The sequence below is a fragment of the Stegodyphus dumicola genome, chromosome 12 (genome assembly GCF_044657685.1).
Source record: "Stegodyphus dumicola isolate Sdum_Otavi_A_Nest chromosome 12, ASM4465768v1".
Lineage (NCBI taxonomy): Eukaryota > Metazoa > Arthropoda > Arachnida > Araneae > Eresidae > Stegodyphus > Stegodyphus dumicola.
Window position 1 is genome coordinate 36,356,285 of NC_140779.1, and position 24,077 is coordinate 36,380,361.

At 39.3% G+C, this 24,077-nt stretch overlaps 1 protein-coding gene across 3 annotated transcripts in view; it reads right to left on the reverse strand.

Annotated features, from left to right (window-relative positions):
- The window catches only part of LOC118179905 (1,5-anhydro-D-fructose reductase-like), a 77,505-nt gene that overhangs the window by 30,720 nt on the left and 22,708 nt on the right, over window positions 1-24,077 (reverse strand). For 2 of the 3 annotated variants that reach the window (XR_015044383.1, XM_085827616.1), the window contains exons 4-5: window positions 9,898-9,984; window positions 7,359-7,475 (exon numbers count right to left, since the gene is read on the reverse strand). Coding sequence is in view for 2 of the 3 variants with exons in the window: in XM_085827616.1 (XP_085683742.1) it covers window positions 7,359-7,475; window positions 9,898-9,984 (204 nt within the window). In the remaining variant the exon portion in view is untranslated. The remainder of the gene's footprint in view (window positions 1-7,358; window positions 7,476-9,897; window positions 9,985-24,077) is intronic. The other variant, XM_085827617.1, reaches the window with a different exon arrangement.

Genomic DNA, 24,077 nt, shown 5'->3' on the forward strand with positions numbered 1-24,077 from the left:
ATACTTATACAGGGGTTGGACAAAAATATGGAAACACCTTTAAAAAAACATGTTTCTTTGCTTAATATGGTGTAGGAAACCCGTTGGCACCCAAAACAGCTTGCAGTCTTCTCGGAATGGATAAATACAGTTCCTGTATGTTTGCCAAGGGAATATTATACCATTCTTCCTGCAAAACGGTGGCAAGTTCAGATACCAATGTTGGCGGTGAATAACGAGAACGCACTTTCCGTTCCAACGTAGACCACAAAGGTTCGATAATATTCAGGTCTGGTGACTGTGGTGGCCAGGGAAGATGGGACAACTCATCCTCGTGCTCAGAAAACCAGTCCTGGACAATGTGAGGCTGTGTGAACAGGGGCTTTGTCGTCTTGGAAGACACCATCACCATCGGGGAACAAAGTTTGTACCATGGGATGAACTTGGTCGGCCAAAATGTTCACATAAGTCTTGGCAGTCATGTGCTCTGACACAGTTACATTGGGGCTAGCAGAGAACCACGATATGGCTGCCCAAACCATAATAGAACCCCCGCCATGTTTCACTCTTGGCAACAAGCAGTCTGTATTATAGGCTTGAGATGGCGTTCTCCAGATGTAAACTCGGCCAGAAGTGGGAAACAATGTGAAAGAAGACTCGTCAGACCATATTACTCGCTTCCACTGCTCTATAGTCCAGGCTTTATGACTTAAACACCACCTTTTCCTGTTACGGGCATTAGCATCACTGATGAGTGGCTTCTCAATTGCAGCACGGCCAGCAATTCCCTCTTTATGTTATTCCTGATGTACGTGTGAGTAACACGTGCATACGAAAATATCCCTAACATTAACTAGGAAAGCCGAAATCTTAGTTAAGATAGACATGTTACAATTAATAATCAAATTTAATAAGGAAAAGTAACAGTTGCCGGGTACATTATAACGGCTTAAGAAATTCAGAGCACAGTACAGATGCGAGTACACAAGTTCACATATCTCGGCGAAAACAGAGATGCACACATTTGTTGAAGTAGTTCCACTTGACTGCCGGGGAAATTTCTTCTCTCCCCGTCAGCCTGTAGGTTTGCCAAACGGGTTTACTGTTTCGCCAATTGGCGCTTTTCTGTACAGTTTTTAAGTCCGTATCGCCTGTTTGGCGCTGCCGCTGCATACTCCCTCCGCAGTGTCAACGAAATGTGACATACCGATGCGGGGGTCGGATTAATCGTCCAGAACGGGTGATACAAATGTCCGAAGTTTTTTTCACACTCTTGGAAGCAACTTGAGAAGAGTCCATGGTTACAAAAGCGGGTTTCAGTCTATTTGTGGAGATCGTTTGCTTAGTCCCTTTTATTTCGAGATCAAACGTTTTATCTCGTCTTTCTAGCACCTTAAATGGTCCATCATAAGGAGTTTGAAGTGGTTTTCTAACTCCGTCGTGTCGAACAAACACATATGTGGACTTGTGAAGGCGTGGATGAATGAAACATGTTCGCTGGCCGTGGCTAGAAGTCGTGGTCGGGCGGACACTGGCAAAGTGAGATTTTAAATCCTCCACAAACTGTTTGGGGGACGCATCCGGAGGTGTCGGATTGAAAAATTCTCCTGGGAGACGGATAGTCTTTCCATACACCAGTTCAGAAGTGGTTGCTCCTATGTCCTCTTTGAGAGCGGCGCGGAAACCCATCAGCAGCGTTGGAAGGGCAGCCACCCAGTCACTGGTATCGTGCGCTTTTAAGGCAGCTTTCAAAGGACGGTGGAATTCCTCGATCAGTCCATTCGCCTGTGGGTGGTACGGAGACGTCCTGATCCTCTTGATTCCCAATAATTGGGAAAGGCCTCGAAATAAGCCGCTTTCAACTGTCGCCCTTGGTCGGTAGTAATAACAGTCGGACAACCAAATCGAGTAATCCAGTGGTCATAGAAAGCCTGTGCTACTGTGCGTGCTGTTATGTCTGGTATGGGTACTGCTTCGGGCCATCTAGTAAATCTATCTATCATAGTTAGACAGTAATAATTATTTTGAGAAGGAGGTAGGGGACCAACAAGGTCAAGGTGGACGTGATCAAACCTCTGTGATTGGTCTGGAAACTTCATTAACGGGGTTCTAGTATGCCTGCTTACTTTTGCTTTCTGGCACGGAATGCACTGCCGTGCCCATTTCGCGCAATCTTTGCGGATGGAAGACCAAACAAACCGTGAACATACTAACTTTGTTGATGCGCGAATGCCGGGGTGAGACAAATTGTGCAAGGTGGCAAAAACTTTCTCACGGAATGCCGGAGGAATGTAAGGGCGGGCGTTACCTGTTTACACATCACAATATATCGGTAAGCTAAAATTCGGTAAGGTAAGTTTTTTGAGATGCAGAACTTTTGACTCTTTAAGCAATGTTTGTAATTCTGGGTCGATTTCTTGCATTTTAGCGATTTCCTCATAGTCGATAGGGTTAGGCATGCTTATTGCTTCTATACGCGAAAGTACGTCGGCAGCGATATTCTCCGAACCTTTTATATGGCGAATTTCAGTGGTGAATTGTGAGATAAAGTCTAACTGCCTAGCCTGACGAGTTGAACACTTATCCAAACGCTGTCGGAATGTATACGTGAGCGGTTTGTGATCGGTGATTAAAGAAAAGTTCCGTGCTTCCAACATATGCTTAAAATGCCTAATAGCAGCATAAGCTGCCAACAGCTCTCGATCATACGCACTATAGTTCCTTTCCGCCTGCGAAAGCTTTCGTGAGAAAAATGCGAGAGGCTGTAAATTTCTATCAACTATTTGTGATAGCGTTCCACCGATCGCGAAGTCTGACGCATCAACCTGTAAAACCAACTGGGCATCTTTCTTCGGGTGTGCCAAAAGAACAGCATTAGCGATTAGCTGTTTGCACTTTTGAAATTCATTCCGCGCTTCCTCAGACAAATTCAGGATTGTCTTATCATTTTTCTTAGCCCCTTTTAAATACGAAGTTAAATGTATTTGATTCTGGGCTACCTTGGGTAAAAATCGACGGTAAAAATTTAAAAATCCTAAAAATCTCTGCAAATCTTTTACCGTTTTCGGAAGTGGGTAGTTAAGTATCGGTTCCACTTTGTTCGTCAGAGGCTTGGTACCATCTTTATTGATTATATGGCCTAAAAAGATATTTCCGGAACGCCGGAAACACATTTCGAAGCGTTAATTGTCAATCCATATGAAGTTAATCTTTCAAAAACAGTACGTAGGTGAGATTTATGCTCATCTTCCGTATCACTAAATATCAAAATATCATCTAAGTAGACGCAGGCGAATTTTAGATTTCCAAGAATTTCGTTCATAAACCTTTGAAAGGTTTGAGCTGCTCCGCACAGTCCGAAATTTAAAAACGGAAATTCGAAAAGACCAAATGGGGTGCAAACTGCAGTTTTCGGTATATGATCTGGATGGACTGGTATATGACGATATGCCCGAACGATATCAATTTTTGAAAAAGTTGTCTTTCCGCTAAGCGTATTATTAAAGTCTTGTAAATGCGGGATAGGGTATCTGTCGGGTTCGGTGCACGCGTTTAGTTTTCGGTAGTCTCCTACTGGCCGTATGTCGCCCGAACTTTTAGAAACTACATGAAGAGGTGATGACCATGCTGATTTTGATGGTCTACAAATACCTTGATCTATCATAAATTGAAATTCTTTTTTTACTGCTTCGTATAACTCAGGGCTTAACCTACGCGGTTTACTGTGCACAGGAGGACCGTTTGTTTCGATGTAATGAACCGTACTATGCTTTACTCTACCCGAATCGGATTTTAACTTCAGTACTTCCGGAAAGTCTTTCAAGATTCTGTGATATGGTGAATCACCAGATATTAACTTTACCGAAAAATAATTTTTAGAATCGGAAAGAGAACCAATACGAGTTAATTTCGTAGTATTATCGATAAGCCTACCTCGTTTTAAATCGATTAAAAGATCAAAATGCCTTAAAAAGTCGGCTCCTATTATAGGCACTGGTACATCGGCGATTAAAAACTTCCAAGAAAAGTTTCGTCTAAGTCCTAAATTCACAGTTAACAATTTTGTTCCATACGTAGAAATTCTGGAATTATTCGCGGCAAATAATTGAAGCGAATCAGGATGCATTTTCTTAAACTTAGAAGTCGGTGTCACACATGAAACATCCGAGCCCGAATCAATCAAAAAGTTTAAATTTAATCTGTTATCGTAAACATGTAAACGACATGAATGCGCGACTGCCGATGAATTTCGATCGACAGCCGCTACTACTAGTTTTCCTGGGCCGTAGTGTTCTGAGAAAAGGAACAAGGTGCTCGACATTTTCGTGCATTATTACCGAATCGCGAATGAAAATAACAATAATTGTTCACACGCTCTCGGGAATGCCCACGCGAAAAACTACGTGCTGTGTTATGTTGATCCCGGGGGAAATTATTCCTCGTTTTTCCGCGGGAGAGTCGCTCGACTTGTTTACTTAGGGCAGAGATTTCACTCCTTAAGGCCTTAAGCTCCTCGGGGGGAGGGGCACCAGAATCGTTAGGGTTTCTGGGGGAACTCGCCGAAGCTGCCTGGACCGCGAACACGCTGTTGTTCGTTGGCGTGCGCACTTCAGCTATCTTATCAGCCATTTTTGCTAAATTGTCTAAGGATTCCGAACTTATTGATAAAATGGCATGCACCTCGGAAGGTAACCTTTGCAGCCATAATGATTTTAAAAATTCGTCAGTTATACAGTTTCCACCTAATTCTCTCATTTTTTTCAATAAGTGAGATGGTTTGTCGTCCCCTAAATGCAATTCGGAAATAAGTTTGCGTATTTGCTCGCTTTCCGAATCTGAGAATTCTACTATTAACCTAGCTTTAAGGGCATCATATTTAGCCGTCGCTGGGGGATTAAATAAAATATCTGATACTGCGGAAAGAGTTTCAGGGTCTATCGAAGAAACCACGTGGTTGTATTTTGTACTATCGCTACTAATCTTCGCTAAAGCAAAGTTACTTTCAACTTGAATAAACCAAAGTTTAACATTTTTTTTCCATAAAGGCGGAATTTTAACTGCCACGTGTGAGATTTGTGGCTCCTGAACCGCCAAATTCGATTCCTCGTTGGTTTGGCCTTCCGATCCTGGCATGGTTGCCAATTATAAATATATCGTAAACTTAATGTTTTGCACTATACCTTATCAAAACAGTATCAATTTAGAATAAAATAATGAAGACATTCAATATCTCAATAAAAGCGTGAGCACAAATATTACCCAAAGATCAATTTTAAACAATCAATAATTAAATTAAAACTATAATTTTAGAGCAAAACATATCACAAAAACATAATTAAGACCAATCACAGATAATTAAAAAAAATTGACCACATACCTGTAAATCCTCCTTAAGTGTGATAAACCACGTGTAATCCGTACGATAAAATGAGGAGGAAATAAATAGGGTGGAGACTTTATCAGTCATAACGAAGAACATTGGCATCAAAATAAGGCATATTTTTAGTTTTTTAACAAAGATTGAGACAGATAGTCATTAGGGATCGAAACAGAAGGAGCGAGGGACAGGGTCACCAATGATGTACGTGTGAGTAACACGTGCATACGAAAATATCCCTAACATTAACTAGGAAAGCCGAAGTCTTAGTTAAGATAGACATGTTACAATTAATAATCAAATTTAATAAGGAAAAGTAACAGTTGCCGGGTACATTATAACGGCTTAAGAGCACAGTACAGATGCGAGTACACAAGTTCACATATCTCGGCGAAAACAGAGATGCACACATTTGTTGAAGTAGTTCCACTTGACTGCCGGGGAAATTTCTTCTCTCCCCGTCAGCCTGTAGGTTTGCCAAACGGGTTTACTGTTTCGCCAATTGGCGCTTTTCTGTACAGTTTTTAAGTCCGTATCGCCTGTTTGGCGCTGCCGCTGCATTCCCTTCTAATTGTTTTGGTACTCACAGGGTTCGGTAACACAACATTCATTTCAGCAGTAACTTTTGCAGCTGTGGTCTTCTTATTTTTCGTCACAATTGCCCTTAATGATCGTCTGTCACGATCACTCAGGACACACTTTCGTCCGCGCTGTGATTTAGCAGATGATTTTTTCCGCTTTTCAAATATGCGGAATAAATTTTCGATACAGTACCTCTTGAAACACTAAACATCTCGGCTACCTTGCTTACGGAAGCACCTACCATACGTGCTCCAACAATTTGCCCACGTTCGAAGTCTGTTAACTCTGACATAATGCAATGACAACCTCACATAACAGTACTCCGACAACAACTGAACTGTTTAGCACATTTACGAAGTTGTATAGGTGGCGTCAGTAGTCAAAAACGCCAGCGCCACCTACATATTTCATTAAAATCAATCTTTCTTTTCAAACATGCATTTCACAAGGTGTTTCCATATTTTCGTCCATCCACTGTATATACAATATTGTTTTCAATTAAATTATATACCGTTGTGGGCAAAAACTATTCTTAAATACTTATTTCATTGCCGTTATTCTACGAATTTTCTTCTTTTTGTATTTCCCGTGGAAATTTTGCTTTATTCTTATAGAGTTTAGTGTTTTCTTATGGCATAAATTAAGTCCAAACTTCATAAATCGAATTATTGCTGTGTCCGAAAAGAATTTCAAAGTCCTAAAAAAGTTCAAAAAACCGTTTTATTAAATCAGAACTTTAACATAAACGTACGACTCGTGCTTGACAAGCTCGTACCTCCTTGTGGCGAGATAACTTAAAGTAACAGTCAAATTCAAGATTTAAAGCTTAGTAGCCAAAAGCTATACAATTTATTTAATACGAAGTTGGCTCAAACTCCTCACCGACGTAGCAATTTAAATGTCTACAACTGTGATGCAAAGCCTAAGCTAGCAGAAACCTAATAACGTGGCCTCGGGAGGCAGAACCACGCTCTAAGTTACAGTCCGAAAACCTCGCCTTGAAATTAAATTTGCATTCTGGTAGGGCAATTTGCACTCTAACTTATACTCACCGGGTACTATAACGGAGTAAATTCACACATGCGAAGTTAGTTGCAAATAAAATTTAACTTTGGAAGATAAATGTTTCAAACAAAGATGGTTTTTTTTAAAGAAATTAATTGAAAATATTTCATTTTTATTCTTCGAACACTGTGTTTGAAATTGGAAGCTTATTTATAATATGCATAACTGGATACATTTGAAGTTGAAAATATAAAACTGTAAGTTGAGTAACTGGAACTGCTTGCAACCCGCTAATGTCAATGGTATATACACATAAAAAAATTAAAACATTGATTTTTTTAGCTCTCCTTTTATATTTTTCTGCTTGTTAAAATATAATCAAAACTTTTTAATAAGGTAATAAAAAGTCACATACTTGCAGAACTGCTGGTTTGATTCTTGCGTTTTGATGTATCCGCCTGACTTGTCTGCTGTTAAAATTTGAAAGTCCTATTGATTTAACTAAATGTTTATCTACTAATCTCTCCATGGCCTAGAAAAGAAAGAAAATAAATAGCATGGTCACGAGAATCTATCTTTTATATCATTTGGCACAAAATAATACTATGTGAATCACAAAATTAAATTATTTAATCTTTTTAGTAAATTAAAACTACTTTGCGGCTAGACTATGAAAACCTAACATTTATTCGTAATATTCAACAGACGATAGCATTTAGAATTGCTTGAGCCAATTTAACAGCAAGGACGCTTATTTTTTCTACTTGTTCACCCAGAAAGCTAAGAACCGTCTGAGTTTGAATATAGCATTATTCATGGAGCTAGAAAGACGGATCATACAATTTCATATATTGCAGATGGATTCAGATTTTCATAGTCGGTAATATCCAGCGTATACAACGGATGGCTTTTCACTCGTACATACCAACGAACAGATCATCCATGTGCCATCTAAGAGCGGAGTCCACGCTGGCTAGTAAAACTGATAATAAATCAGAGGAAAGGTACATGGAATTGCTTCGGACTTTAGTAGTGGTTCTTCAGATAGTTTGTCGTTTTAAATTCAGATAGTTAAAGTTCAGTCGTTTTAAGTTCAGATAGTTTGTCGTTTTAAATATGCCTTTATTGTTACTGCATTTTATGAGATCTGGTGGTCGTAAACTAACTCTGATCCTATGTATCATCTTAAAATTTAATGACTGGCACTGTCATGAATGGCATATTTGATGACAAAATAGTGGTCTTGCTTTTCAACTGGTCCAGATAGTGGTGTGAGTCCAGGTTTCAGCTGTTTCACACTCCCTAGAAAATGTCAAGAGGTCTATGAGTATTTTTAATAATGTAATATAGATGCCATGTTACTTATGTAACTGTTTGACATTTATCTTGCTACATTAATGTACTTTTACGTTTGTCAGTTGTGATATCATTCACCTCATGTGCTCGTTCTTTCTATATCGTGTTTTTCCTTCTTCAAGAGCTCCCCGTACAAGTGCATTTTTATAACAAACCTTTGTGCATCTCTCGAATATCTGGATTCTAACCACAGAACTATAAACTTTTGAATTGTATGTTTTCCCCCAGCTCGTTCAGCTTTTCCTTTCTTTGTATCCTGTCTGGTGTTATCAATTAATGAACTATTATAGTAGTAAAATAATTTTGAAATTTAGTGCTTTATACCTAAATCATTCGGACATGTAAAAAAATACTCAGTGGTGCAACAGCTCTAGTGGGCCGCGGCCTACAGTGCTTCGAAAATCTGTTTTCTTGACCTTGGGTCCCGGAAGGCATCAGCCTATGACCTGGGCAAGTGGTAAGCTTGTCGCCAGACCCCCGGTGTTTAGTGCCCAAGCGAACTTGGTACTCATTTTATCGACCCACTCAAGATGGATGAAAGGCTGAGTCAACCTTGCCCAATCCGGTGATCAAAATCCGAACCTCTGGTGCAGCTGTGCAACGCGCTAGTCACTTCGTTATCGGGCATTCAGACATGTAAATAAGTAAACATTTTACAATCAGTTTTGACAATGTTTGGGCCCCGTACTCGAGTGTTCTGGGGCAGCTAAAATGTTCTGTATGCCCCATGAAACTATAGGCGTTTATTTCTCCAAGGTATTGTTCAGGCTTGCGAAGCATCCGTGACGATTTGAAGTGAATCCAAATGATTTTTAGTGTTTCCAAAAGATTTGAAGTATGTCAAAGTGATCATAGTTCCCCCCAACCCCTCTGATTGTTTTGAATGTACTAGCAGGCCTGGTTTCCCATTTTCGGCGCCTTCGGCGTCCAGTACAGGTGGTGTCCCATATAAACGAAACATATTGGTAATTAAAAGCAAAATATACCTTTATTTATTCGCCAGAACAACTTAGTTGGCTCCCTCCAGAAATCGATCCATTAGATGACTAACCATTTCGTTTATGCTTGTAGCCGACACTATCTTCTAGGACTAGCTTGAGACACATGGACGCTCTGTGAGATCACATGCATCTCTTTATGTTTACCCAGTTTTCTGATGAGGAATAACTGTTCCACCAGGGCTGTGTAACGTAATAGAAAACTATGATTGCCAATAGACGATTGCAAGAATACGCTATGGAATTTACCGCCATGATTTTAAGTATCCGAGGTCCCCTAACATGCACCCAAAGGATTATGAGACGCAGTGAAACTACCTTGTGAATAATGCAGCTAACGCTATCTAATGTAAAGCTGTTTTTACGAGTGTATTGCAGAATTTGTAGGCAATTATTCCTGTCAAACAGTTTAGAAAACGTCTTGATTCATTGCTGCCATGTATTGAGGCGCTGTGTTTCTAAGAGCTAGATAAAAGCCAATGCATTATTGATTATTCTATGCGTTTTAATCTATCAGTGTATTTATTTACACAATTTAGCTGTCAGTTTATTTCAATACATTTCGAATCAACCTCGTATAAAGAACTGTATGAAACTTACGGTCCATGTTTCACAGAGGTCGATTGTATGATCTCCCATGAAGACACCATCCTCGACCAAAATGAAATCTTCATCATTATCTGTGCGCTGAAAATAAAAATAGTATTGGGCGCTTAAATGTTAATATGATGATGCAGATGAACAATAATTACCATAGAACATAGGGTCGCATTCCACTCTGAGAGGCAGAAAAGAAGAATATTAGAATTCCAATCTAAACTTACAGCAATGTTGGGAGAGCGAATGAACGAGATCAAAGTTTCACAATCAGTTTAGGGAAAAACTCACAAAGAGTGCACAAAAGGATAAAACCGAAAACTCGGCGTTCGAGTGTTAATTCGAGCTCAGACTTGATGACAAACGCTCAAATGCACATCTTTGGTTGGCAAGGAAGGTATCAACCTCGCAAACAATTGCAACAAGTTAATTATCTAATCAACGGCTGAATACTATCAACTAACTCCAACTTCCGTTGTATGCCGAGATTAGCATGAAAAGTTCATGCTGTGTTACGGCTGTCAGAACTTCGTGTCCCATAGAAGGACGCTTCAAGTAGACTGAGCGCAGTACAGTAAGTCCAGGAGGACAGAATAGAAGATGGGCGAAGGTGGAAAAAACCGCTACTTTGATACTTGGTTTCAAAGTAGCGATTTTTCCCCTCCAATAGATAATTTTCCCGTAATTTAGATAATTAACTTGTTGCAATCGTTTGCGAGGTTGACACCTTATCAACCAAAGATGTGCATTTTAGCGTTTGCCATCAAAGGCTGACCTCGAATTAACACTCGAAAGCGAAGTTTCCGGTTTTTGCCGTTTTGTGCACTATCTGTGAATTTTCCACTAAACAGATTGTGCAACTTTTGGTCTCGTTCATTCGCTGTCCCGACACTGTTTTAAGTTCAGGTTGTAATTCTAATATTCCTCTCTTCTGCTTCTCAGAGTGGAATGCGACCCTATGTTCTGTGGTAATTATTGCTCATCTGGATGAGTACTATCACCGCTCTTAATTTGTAAAAGCAATTTAGAATCACCCTGTACTTCCACTTACTAAAATGTTTCAAATGACACAAAGATTCGTGTTTTAGTATTTTTCAATTTGAAGAAATAAATTTAGTAAAATTACAGATTTCATTTTATGTTCATCGGGTCTCTATACTTAAATTTAGGAAAATTGTTATCACTTACCTTATTATGAGATTACTAATAATAAAAGACTAAATATTTTAATTTATATCCTTTTTAACAGCTGCACTAAAACAATTGACTACTTTGAAAAATCGCTAAAATTCAACAAATTATTTCAGAAATTCCAAAAATGTTGCCAAGTTTTCGATCTACCCGTAGGGAAAAAGATCGAAAATCTGTACTCATTAGTCTGGCCGTTAAACAAAGATATGCACTAATAATTTAAACCATAATAAATGAATAAGCAATTAAATTATTCAATTCTGGAAAAACTCTGTGCTGAATATTGTATTGTCACTTAAATATGATGGTATTAAAATTTGGGGGGAAAATCAGATCGGAAGAAGGGGGATCAAAAATTAATTTTAAAATTTGGCTCTAACAACCGAATAGAAAAGCTAAGTTAAACAGGTCTGTTCAAACTAAATTTTCTGGCTGTACCACACTTTAATAAGTTAATAGATAAAAAGAAAGATCGGTTTTTATTATGGGAATAATAGTGTTACGAATTTGGTATTTAAAAAGCTAATGTTAGTTCAATTATAAATTAAATGGTTTTATTTCTCGCGCAGTGCAGCGCGTGACGAATATTAAAAGAGAGCTAAGCCGAAAAATTGAAAATACAAGAGCGCGTGCATTAAATAAATAAATATCTCTTTTTGATTTCGAGAAAGTACTGGAAAATTCTAGCGCGTGATTTTAAAATCTTATAAAAGGAGGAAAACATCTCAGTTTGTAGTAGTTGCTTAGTTTGTTGTTGTTTAGAAAACTACTGTTGTTGATTGTAGCGAATTCGCGGATTAGCGTTCTTTAGCTGTTTTGAATTACGTTCTATTGGATATTTGAGTAGTTAAAAGATAACTACTGTGAGATATTGTAATACTGCATGATAATTTGAGAAAATTTAAGCATTTTTGTTGTGATAATAATAAATTTTTGTTCATTTTTCATCGGACTTGTGCATTCATTTCGTAACGAACCCGTACGCACGAAACAATTTTTGGTGTCAGGAGTGGGGTTTGAATGCCAATAACAAGAGCGATGGAAGAACAATTCAGGCAAATGATGACTGCATTTGCTGCTTTCCAAGAAAAGATGGAAGGAGCCGTCAACTCCGTTAAAGAAGAAATTAAAGGCGAGATGAAATTGGGCCAAGAATCCGTTAAGGAAGAAATGAAGGCCATTCAAACTGGTCAATTAACTTTTAAAGACGAAATAAAAGTTGTTAAGGAATCTGTTAAAGAAGAAATAAAAGCTGTTCAAGTCAAGATTGAAGAAAGTCAATGCGAAATGAAAAGAGAAATTGCCTGCATAATAGAAACCAAATTCGATGCTATGGAAGGCAGAATAGATGTGGTTGAGAATAAAGTGGGACAAATTGAGGAAAATGTTTCTTCTGTTAAAGAAGAAATAGAAGAAAGAGTTTGTTCCGTTCAGAAACAAATCGAACAACAAATTGATGACCGGGTTTGTGCGGTTGCCAAAGAACTGGAAACTTTAAAGAAATTCGTAGCGACGGCTGGGAGTAAGAGTGATGATTTTAAATTCTTACCGATGCCTGCTCGTCCATCTCTGAAGCTATCCACATATGATGGGAAGACATCCTGGCAAGTGTATAAGATCCAGTTTTCTATCGTGGCGGATGCGAATGGATGGGATTCCCAAGCTAAGGCCTGTCATCTCGCCGCTTATCTGAGAGCAGACGCAGCGGATATCCTGCAGACGCTTCCCGAAAACAAAAGGTTAGATTTCGAAGCTCTGTCCGGCGCCTTGGAGTTGCGCTTTGGGGAGAAGTGTTTAAAAGACTACAGCAGGCTCCAATTAAAATCTCGTCAACAGAAGCCTACCGAAACACTTCAGGAGCTCGCCGCGGATGTTGAAAGGCTGTCCCATCTCGCCTTTTCGGAATGCCCGACAGAAACAAGGGAAATCCTGTCCTTGCAATACTTTATCGACGGCATCCGAGATACTGAAATACAGAAAGCTCTACGAATGGCGGATGTAAAAGATTTAAAAAGTGCTCTAGTGTACGCCATGAAATTTGAGGCAGCCCAGCAAGCCACTCGTCGAGACCGCCACCCAGTCAGAGCTGCTCAAGTCCAGGAGCCAGGGGATTAAGTCACCGCTCGACTTGACGATTTAACTAGACAACTGAACGCCTTGAGACGGAATATTGGTGAGAAGAAACCGACCGTTAAGTGCTGGAACTGCGGTGCTGAAGGTCACATACGACGAAACTGCAAAACACCCCAGGGTACTGATGTTAAGACCGCTTCTAACAAGCAGCAGGGAAACTAATTAGTGGCCATCTCGCGGGGCGGAGGTTGCCAGATAATGAAAAGCCCCCGTTTAAAGCGCTTCAGATTTCTGCAGTGAGAGGCGGCAGCAATGGACTTTTCATAATAGGACATATTAATGGAGTTCTGTGCAATATGACTATAGATACAGGAGCCAACGTCACCATCATCCGAAAAGATTTGGCTCAACAACTAGGAAACAAACTTATCTGGACGCCGCCCTGGGTTACCCTCCAGACTGTGTCCGGTGAGAAGATCGACATCGACGGAAAAGTAAATGTTAACATCACGTTTGGAAGTGCCGCTTACCATCACACGGCATATGTAGCAGAGATCACTGATTCTTGCATACTCGGATTGGACTTTCTAAGGAAATACAATTTTTCCTTGGATTTTAAAAATAACGAATTGCATTCTACATCTGAGGACATAGCGTTATTTCTCGTTAATGATGAAGAAGTTAAATCTGTCCATAAAATCATAGCACAAGACTATATTACAATACCGGCAAGAACAGAAATTTTACTTCCTGGATCCATAGCCGAAAATAGAAATTTCCGCTACGGCATCATAGAATATCCCAATAACTGTAATATCCCAAAAGGAGTATTAGTAGCCTCAACACTCGTCGACCTATCCAGAACAGTTATCCCGGTGAGAGTCGCCAATGTAACTGAAAAGTCGAGAGTTATTAAGAAAGGTGAAGTGGTTGCAACATGTACTCCAGTAACCAGCGTTGAAAGAAAGAGTAACATCCCAGAATCCGTGTCCTCAGAGAGCATTACATCGGAGTTATTGCAGAATGCACAATTAAACGATAAGGAGAAAAATGCTGCCGATCGCGTCATTAAAGATCTTCAAGTTGTTTTCTCCCGCTCGTCTTCTGACGTGGGTCGAACTAGTTTGACACAACATAGAATAGATACTGGCGATCATCCCCCGATCAAGCAACATCCAAGACGTCTACCGTTTGCTAAACAGGAAGAGGTGCGAACACTGTTAAAAGATATGGAAGAAGGCGATGTCATCGAGTCTTCAGCGAGTCCATGGGCATCTTCCATCGTTCTCGTCAGAAAGAAAGACGGCTCAACAAGATTTTGTGTTGACTATCGCCGGTTGAATGAGGTTACGAAGAAAGACAGTTACCCTCTTCCTAGAATTGATGACATTCTAGACACTCTTTCTGGAAGCAAGTGGTTCTCAACACTTGATTTAAAGAGTGGGTATTGGCAGGTAGAAATCCATCCTGATGACCGAGAAAAGACGGCATTTACTACGGGACAAGGACTTTGGCAGTTCAAAGTGATGCCGTTTGGACTGTGTAATGCGCCGGGAACATTCGAACGTCTTATGGAGACTGTTTTGAAAGGCCTTTCCTACGAAGCCTGTCTGATATACCTGGACGATATCATCATCGTCGGAAAGAGTTTTGAAGAGCATCTAGAAAATCTTAGAAAGGTGCTTCAGAAACTGAAAGAGGCCAATCTGAAGCTGACTCCCGCTAAATGCAAATTGTTTCGAAAGGAAGTGACTTACCTGGGACATGTCATCTCTGCAGAAGGTGTGCGCACGGATCCTGAAAAGGTATCAGCGGTTAAATCCTGGACGCGTCCCGAAAATGTCCATCAGCTGAGAAGCTTCCTAGGGCTTTGCACCTACTATAGGAGATTCGTGAAGAACTTTTCTTCCATCGCAAGACCACTTCACAAGCTGACAGAGAGCAAGCAAAGATTCTTGTGGACAAAGGAATGCGAGGATGCATTTAACAACTTAAAGGAAGCTTTAACATCTGCTCCAATCCTGACGTATCCTCAGCTCGACACACCATTTATTCTCGACACCGACGCGAACAATGAAAGTGTCGGTGCTGTTTTGTCCCAAGAAATAGACGGCCAAGAACGGGTAGTAGCTTACTGGAGCAAGTGCCTGTCTAAACCGGAGAGGAATTACTGTGTCACAAGGAAAGAGTTACTCGCCATAGTCAAAGCTGTAGAACATTTCCATCATTATCTATACGGGAGAAAATTCCTCCTCCGCACGGACCATGCCTCATTGGCCTGGCTTTTAAATTTCAAAAATCCTGAGGGTCAAATAGCCAAGTGGATACAGAGACTCCAAGAATATGACATCACTATCCGTCATCGTAAGGGATCATCACACGGAAACGCCGACGCCCTGTCTAGAAGACCTTGCCAAGAAAGCTGCCGATATTGTTCCAGGGTGGAAGCGAAATACGAGCTGCTGACTCCGGTCGCAAGACAAATTACAACATCAACATCGGCTGATCGAGAACCGTGGAGTGATGATGAAATCAGGAGAGACCAGCTGGAAGACCGCGACATTAAACCCATACTTGATTTAATAGAGTCATCAAACAGAAAACCTACATGGCAGGACATTTCTATCTGTAGTCCTACAACAAAACAATACTGGGCACTCTGGGATTCACTTCACATTCGAAACGGCGTCTTATACCGGAAATTCGAGTCGGATGATGGGAAGACGTTCCGATGGCAACTGATACTTCCAAGATCCCGGATTCCTGATGTCCTCAAAGAACTACATAACAGCCCTACAGGAGGTCACTTTGGAATTATGAAGACCTTACTGAGAGTTCGTGAGCGCTTTTACTGGAATAATGCAAAGAATGACGTGCAAAAATGGTGCCGATCTTGCGATGTCTGTGCAGGTCGAAAAGGACCGAGGAAACGCAGCCGAGGCAGACTGCAACGTTACAACGTAGGTGCGCCTTTTGAACGTATCGCCTTTGACATCCTGGGACCTCTGCCACGAACTGCTGATGGCAACAAATACATACTCGTTGTCATTGATTACTTCACCAAGTGGCCTGAAGCTTATCCTATTCCTGATCAAGAGGCAGTCACAGTAGCTGAGGTAATGATACAGCGCTGGATTTCCAGATTCGGAGTGCCTCTTCAGTTACATTCCGATCAGGGAAGGAATTTTGCCTCGGCAGTAATCAAAGAACTATGCAAACTACTTGGCATTGACAAAACTCAAACGACGCCATTGCATCCCCAGTCGGACGGCATGGTAGAGAGGTTCAATCGAACCATCCTTAATAACCTCTCATTAGTGGTTTCCAGAAACCAACAGGACTGGGACAAGAAATGACCATTCTTTTTACTGGCTTACCGCAGTGCTGTCCACGAGACTACCGGCTACTCTCCATCACTGCTCTTCGGTCGTGACCTTCGTCTGCCTTGTGATCTATTGTTTGGCCGCTCTCCGGATGCTCCTTCATCGTCTGAGGAATATATTCAAGATCTCCAGGCCCGGTTTGAAGTGATGCACAATTTTGCACGAGAGCGAGTCAACTTGGCGACGGAGAAGATGAAGACCCGATACGACACAAGAGCTACTGAACATCAATTCCACGAAAGAGACAAGGTGTGGTTGTGGAATCCGACTCGACGGAAAGGACTTTGTCCGAAATTACAGTCACCTTGGGATGGGCCGTACACAGTCCTAAACAGGCTGAATGACGTCGTGGTTCGGATTCGTAAGTCTTCGAACTCTAAACCTAAAGTCGTTCATTACGACAGGTTAGCTCATTACTATGGCCATAGTACATAATGTAAATAATTGTAAATAGTATAAGACCATGGTCCATTTTGTTTTTAAATGTGTATTTGATTTGTATTTGATAGCATTTGATTTGGTTTTTTTGTATTGCATTTATTGTTCATGTTGTTTATTATTGTAATGAAATGCTTATTAATGCATTTATGCCACAGTTGTAAGTTTAGCTTCCTGTCCAGGGATTGTACTGCCCGGGACGTGCAGTCCTTGGGAAGGGGGCAGTGTTACGAATTTGGTATTTAAAAAGCTAATGTTAGTTCAATTATAAATTAAATGGTTTTATTTCTCGCGCAGTGCAGCGCGTGACGAATATTAAAAGAGAGCTAAGCCGAAAAATTGAAAATACAAGAGCGCGTGCATTAAATAAATAAATATCTCTTTTTGATTTCGAGAAAGTACTGGAAAATTCTAGCGCGTGATTTTAAAATCTTATAAAAGGAGGAAAACATCTCAGTTTGTAGTAGTTGCTTAGTTTGTTGTTGTTTAGAAAACTACTGTTGTTGATTGTAGCGAATTCGCGGATTAGCGTTCTTTAGCTGTTTTGAATTACGTTCTATTGGATATTTGAGTAGTTAAAAGATAACTACTGTGAGATATTGTAATACTGCATGATAATTTGAGAAAATTTAAGCATTTTTGTTGTGATAATAATAAATTTTTGTTCATTTTTCATCGGACTTGTGCATTCATTTCGTAACGAACCCGTACGCACGCAACAATACACATGATTTTTACTTGGGAAGAAGTTATCATTAATTCCGTAAAAGAATAGTGTTACGGATTTGTTATTTAAATAGCTTATGTTAGTTGAATTGTAAATTAAATGATTTTATTTCTCGCGCAGTGCAGCGCGTGACGAATATTAAAAGAAAGCTAAGCCGTAAAATTGAAATTACAAGAGCGCGTGCATTAAATAAATAAATATCTCTTTTTGATTTCGAGAAAGTACTGGAAAATTCTAGCGCGTGATTTTAAAATCTTATAAAAGTAGGAAAACCTCTCAGTTCGTAGCAGTTACTTACTTTGTTGTTGTTTAGAAAACTGCTCTTGTTGACTGTAGCGAATTCGCGGATTAGCTTTCTTTAGCTGTTTTGAATTAAGTTCTATTGAACGTTTGAGTAGTTAGAAGATAACTACTGTGATATATTGTGATACTGCACAATTATTTGAGGACATTTAATACTATTTGTTGTGATAATAATAAATTTTCTTCATTTTTCATCGGACTTGTGAATTCATTTCGTAACAAACCCGTACGCATGCAACAATTTTTGGTGTCAGAAGTGGGATTTTGAATGCCAATTACAAGAACGATGGAAGAACAATTGAGGCAGCTCATTAGTGCTTTTGCTGCATTCCAAGAAAAGATGGAAGCTGGCCAAGCATCATTTAAAGAAGAGATGAAAGACTCTGTTAAAGAAGAGATTAAATACTTTAAAAAGGAGATGAAATCTAGTCATGAAAAGATTGAAGCAGGACAACAAAAGATTGAAACAGGTCAAGAAGATATGAAAAGAGAAATTACCTGCATAATAGAAAATAAATTTGAAGCTATGGAAGGCAGAATTGACACAGTTGAAAATAAAGTTGTACAAATTGAAGAAAAAGTTTCTTCCGTAAAAGATCAAATTGAAGAAAGAGTCTCTTCGGTGAAAGAAGAAATTGAAGAAAGAATTTCTTCTGTAAAAGAACATATAGAAGGGAGAGTTTCTGCTGTGGAGGAACGAATTGAAGGAAGAGTTTGTGCCGTCCAACACCAAATCGAACAAAATATTGTTGATAGGGTTTCTGCAGTAGCCAAAGAAGTGGATATTTTAAAGAAATTCGTAGCGACGGCAAGGAACAATTTTACACACATGATAGTGATGGTTTTAAATTTTTACCCATGCCTGCTCGTCCCTTTCTGAAGTTATCTACATATGATGGCAAGACCTCCTGGCAAGTGTATAATAAACAATTTTCTATAGTGGCGAATGCGAATGGATGGAATTCGCAAACTAAGGACTGTCATCTCGCCGCTTCTCTGAGAGCAGACGCAGCGGATATCCTGCAGACGCTTCCCTAAAACCAAAGATTAGACTTTGAAGCTCTATCCGGCGCTTTGGAGCTGCGCTACCGCAGGCTTCAACTAAAATACCATCAGCAGAAGCCTACCGAAACACTTCAGGAACTCGCCACGGATGTTGAAAGGCTGTCCCACCTCGCCTTTACTGAGTGCCTGAGAGAAACGAGGGAAATCCTGTCGCTGCAATATTTCATCGATGGCATCCGGGACCCTGAAATACAGAAAGCACTGCGAATGGCGGATGTCAAAGATTTGAAAAGCGCTTTACTGTACGCCATGAAATTCGAGGCAGCTCAGCAAGCAACTCATAGAGACCGCTACCCAGTCAGAGCTGTGCGAGTCCACGAACCAGTGGATCAACTGATGGCTCATTTAGATGATTTAGCTAGAGAAGTCGACGATTTGATACGGAGTAGGAGCGAGAACAAAGTGGCTCTAAGGTGTTGGAGATGTGGTAGTGAAGGTCACCTACGACGGCATTGCAGAACACCCCAGGGTACGGATAATAAAGCGAATGATTTTATAAGACCAGTGAATGCCTTGAGACGGAATACTGGTGCGAAGAAACCAGCCCTAAAGTGCTGGAACTGCGGTATTGAAGGCCACATACGAAGGAACTGCAGAACATCCCAGAGCACGGAAAATAAGAGAGGCGGGTTAAATAGACAATTAAATGCCATGGGACAGAAAAGGATTGACAAGAAACCAAAGTGCAGGAACTGTGGAACTGAAGGCCACATACGAAATAATTGCAGAACACCTCAGGGTACGAAAATTGAGACCATTTCTCAGCAACGACGCAGGAAACAAATTAATGACCATGTCAAGAAACGGAGGTTGCCAGATAATGAAAAACCTTGTTTTAAAGCCCTCAAGATTTCTAGAGTGAGTTGCAACAGTAACGGACTGTCCATCAATGGAAACATCGATGGAGTTCCTTGCAATATGATCATTGACACAGGAGCTAATGTTACCATCATTAGAAAAGCTATAGCTGAACAGTTTAAAGATAAACTTATTTGGACGCCATCCTGTGTTACCCTTCAGACTGCGTCTGGTGGCAAGATCGAGATAGCTGGGAAGTTAAACGTGAACATCACGTTTGGAAGTGCCGCCTACCATCACACGGCATATGTGGCGGATATTACAGATCCATGCATACTCGGATTAGACTTTTTAAGGAAATACAATTTTTCTTTAGACTTCAAAAAAAATAAGCTGTTCTCAGTATCTGAAGACATGACTATCCATCTTCAAAAGGAATCATCGCCTGGAAACGCCGATGTCTCATGTGAAAGACCCTATGAGATACATTCCGCAAGAGAAGAAGAGGAAGAATGACCTTGCTTGTTTGCATTAGCTGTACATAAGTCACGTGATCTCTAAGGTCATTTGCATTGTTTGTTTACAAAAGGTATACATAAATCACGTGATCTATGAGGTCAGCGGAATGTATCTCATTCAGAAAGCTGCCGAAATCCTACTAGGGTCGGAGAGAAACACCAGACTACCGGGTATTCACCGTCACAGATGCTCTCCGGTCGAGACCTACGTCTGTCTTGTGATCGCCTGTTTGATCGCCGTACGGATGCGCCTTCATCGCCTGAGGAGCACATCCAAGATGCCCAGGCCCGTTTTGAGGTGATGCACCATTTCGCACGAAAGCGAGTGAACTTGGCGACGGAGAAAGTGAAGACCAGATACAACACGAGAGCTACTGGACATAGATTCAACAAAGGAGACAAGGTGTGGTTGTGGAGCCCGATTCGACAAAAAGGAGTCAGGCCTGAATTACAGTCACTTTGGGATCGTCCGCACATAGTCCTAAACAGGCTGAATGACGTCATGGTTCGAATCCGTATGTCTTCGAACTCTAAACCTAAAGTCGTTCATTACGACAAGGTTAGCTCATTAGTATGGTCATAGTACGTAATGTAAATAATTGTAAATAGTGTAAGACCATGGTCCTTTTTGTTTCTAAATTTGTATTTAGTATTTGATTTATATTTTGTATTTGATTTGTATTTGACATCATTTGATTTGTTGTATTTATTGCTTTATTGTTCATGTTGTTTATTATTGTAATGTAAGGCTTATTATTGCATTTATGCCACAGTTGTAAGTTTGGGTTCCTGTCCAGGGATTGTATTGCCCGGGACGTGCAGTCCTTGGAAAAGGGGCAGTGTTACGGATTTGGTATTTAAATAGCTTACGTTAGTTGAATTGTAAATTAAATGGTTTTATTTCCTGCGCAGTGCAGCGCGTGACGAATATTAAAAGAAAGTTAAGCCGGAAAATTGAAAATACAAGAGCGCGTGCATGTAACATTTAATAAATATCTTTTTTTTTTTTTTTTTTTTTTTTTTCCGAGAAAGTAATAGAAAATTCTCGCGCGCGGTTTTAAAATCTTATAAAAGGAGGAAAACTTCTCAGTTCGAAGTAGTTACTTAGTTTGTTGTTGTTTTAGAAAACTGCTCTTGTTGACTGTAGCGATTTCGCGGATTAGCTTTCTTTAGCTGTTTTGAACTAAGTTCTATTGAACGTTTGAGTAGTTAGAAGATAACTACTGTGATATATTGTAATACTGCACGATTATCTGAGGACATTTAATCATATTTGTTGTGATAATAATAAACTTTCTTCATTTTTCATCGGACTTGTGCATTCATTTCGTAACGAACCTGTACGCACGCAACAATAATATTCTATAAACTCTGAGATTCCAGGATTGACATATGAAATATAGTAATACCTCTGTTTATGAATTTACTTCTCTTCTGAAGGCCGTTTGTCAATTGAAATGTTCATGAACTGAAGCAAAATTCCGCATATGAATATGGAAAATTCCGCATATGTAAAATGTATTAACTGTGCACAGATTCATAACTCAAAATCAATGAAAATCGTTAAATATAAAACCAAAAAAAAAAAAAAAAAGTAAACCCGATATTAAACAGATTGTAATAAAAAAATTGAATTTAATTTTACTGTACCTTTAGAAAGACTAGTAGAATGCATTAAATGAAAAATAAGGATACATGCGTTATTATTGGATGAGAAATTTCCTTCCATAGAAACATCAGGCATCAGCCTTTAGGAAGCATTTTCTTTTACCGTTTCTTTGTTTATAAGCTCTGTTTGGGACTCATTGGGTTTCTGTTTCATTCAAACTTTGTCCAGTTTGATTTGTTGTTGTTTACACTTGAAAATGTTTCTATGTGAGATTGGCAATGTGATCGAAAACGACCATGAATTCTGTCTGATATTCTGTCTGGACCATGAATTCTGTCTGATATTCTGTCTCCAGATATTCTGTCTGGAGGAAACTATTTCCAGATCGGGTTGCAGGCAGAGACTTTGAACATTTTGACACTTAAGGAGTTTTATGTTATCTATGATACTGTGTCTCCAGGCACTGCTTTACGACTCCTGCGGTGTTCCGCTACTTTACGACTATTAACTCATTTTACAGACATTATGCGATTAAAAAAACTAAGATAATTTTCCTTTCTGCATTTGAAGACATTTCTTCCATAAACGCCGTTTGTTGCTGCTTCAAAAGTTGATGTCATTCTTTCATGTTGAGCTCATTTTATGATCTTTTAGTAATATCTCTACGTCCTCGTTATTAAGTTGCTAGCTCATTGTTTTGCCTGGAAGCACAATATCATAGTTAACATAAAACGCCTTAAATATCAAAATGCTCAGAGTCTCTGCTTGCAACCCGATTTGGCCATAGTTTCCTCCAGGCGGAATTCATGGTCCTGTGAGTCGCTTGCTACTAGGCTTTGTTGATGACAGTTGAGCAGTGTCAGATGACTGTCTTCGTGAATGAGTTCATTTATTTTTGCAACAATGGCACCTGTGACAGATTGCCAGCTTTGGTATAGAAGACAAGCGATTTGGTGCACCAAATCTATTATGGATGCTATTGTTTCAAAAATGAAAGAGCTCAAAAGATCCTAAGCTGGAAAGACATAAACATGAATTTTTTCACGTGGATCCGATATCACTTTCGATTTCTGAAACAACAAATAAAATCTTGGTTTATTTCTTCAGAGTTGATATTAAAACCCAAAACTCTTTCGAATAGGAAATCCTTGAATTTAATTTACAAACGTTATTTAAATGACAGTTCATTAACCCATACTTAACAATTCAGTTTTATCAAAAAACGTAAAACGTAAACTTTTTAGTTCTAGAAAGAAATGGCAGTAGGTATGCTAGAAATAATGACACATACCAATTTGTAAAATTATTTGCATAAATTAAAGATGAAAAATATTTCTAGTTCAATGAAACATTTTGTAGAGCCATTAGAATTTGATTCTAATAAAACTGCATGTGAATATTGTTATCATACTTTTAGCATTTGAAAACTTACGCATTTCTTGGGCGAGAATGCTTTCGGGATGCACTAGAAAATCAGAAAGGAATATCACTAAATAACATTGAATGGGAAAAATAAACTTCGAATTATTGACTCACCCCTCAAGGGATGTGATAAAAATTGACTTTGGGTACTGAAAAGTCTAAAACATTCTCAGAATCGGAAATGAAATATCTCAGTCAGATTTTGTGGGACAAAAGTCAAACCTTTTATGTTTTATTTTTTAGACTGATTATAAACTTTTACGGAACATAACTACAAAAACCAGAAAATCTTTTAAAATGTCAGATTTATTTAATTTTATAAAATTCATTTTTTAATTTAAAATACCATAATCATACCATTTCTATAACAAGAATTAAATGTTTACAACCCGGTCGAGAAAATAAAGGTGTCGTAAGAATTTATATGATACACTGTATACACTGTTAGGGAATTACATTGATGCTAAATTTTACAGAAGCTTTGATACAAAAAATAATTATTCCGTACATTACATATTCTCTACAGAATACATTTATCGATGATAGACTTTTATGCACCTAATATTTTCTGCAATATATATGTAACAAAGCTCACTATGGAGTATTAAAAGCATTTTAAATCTTAAATTTTTGCATTAATTTATGTAGAGTGATCA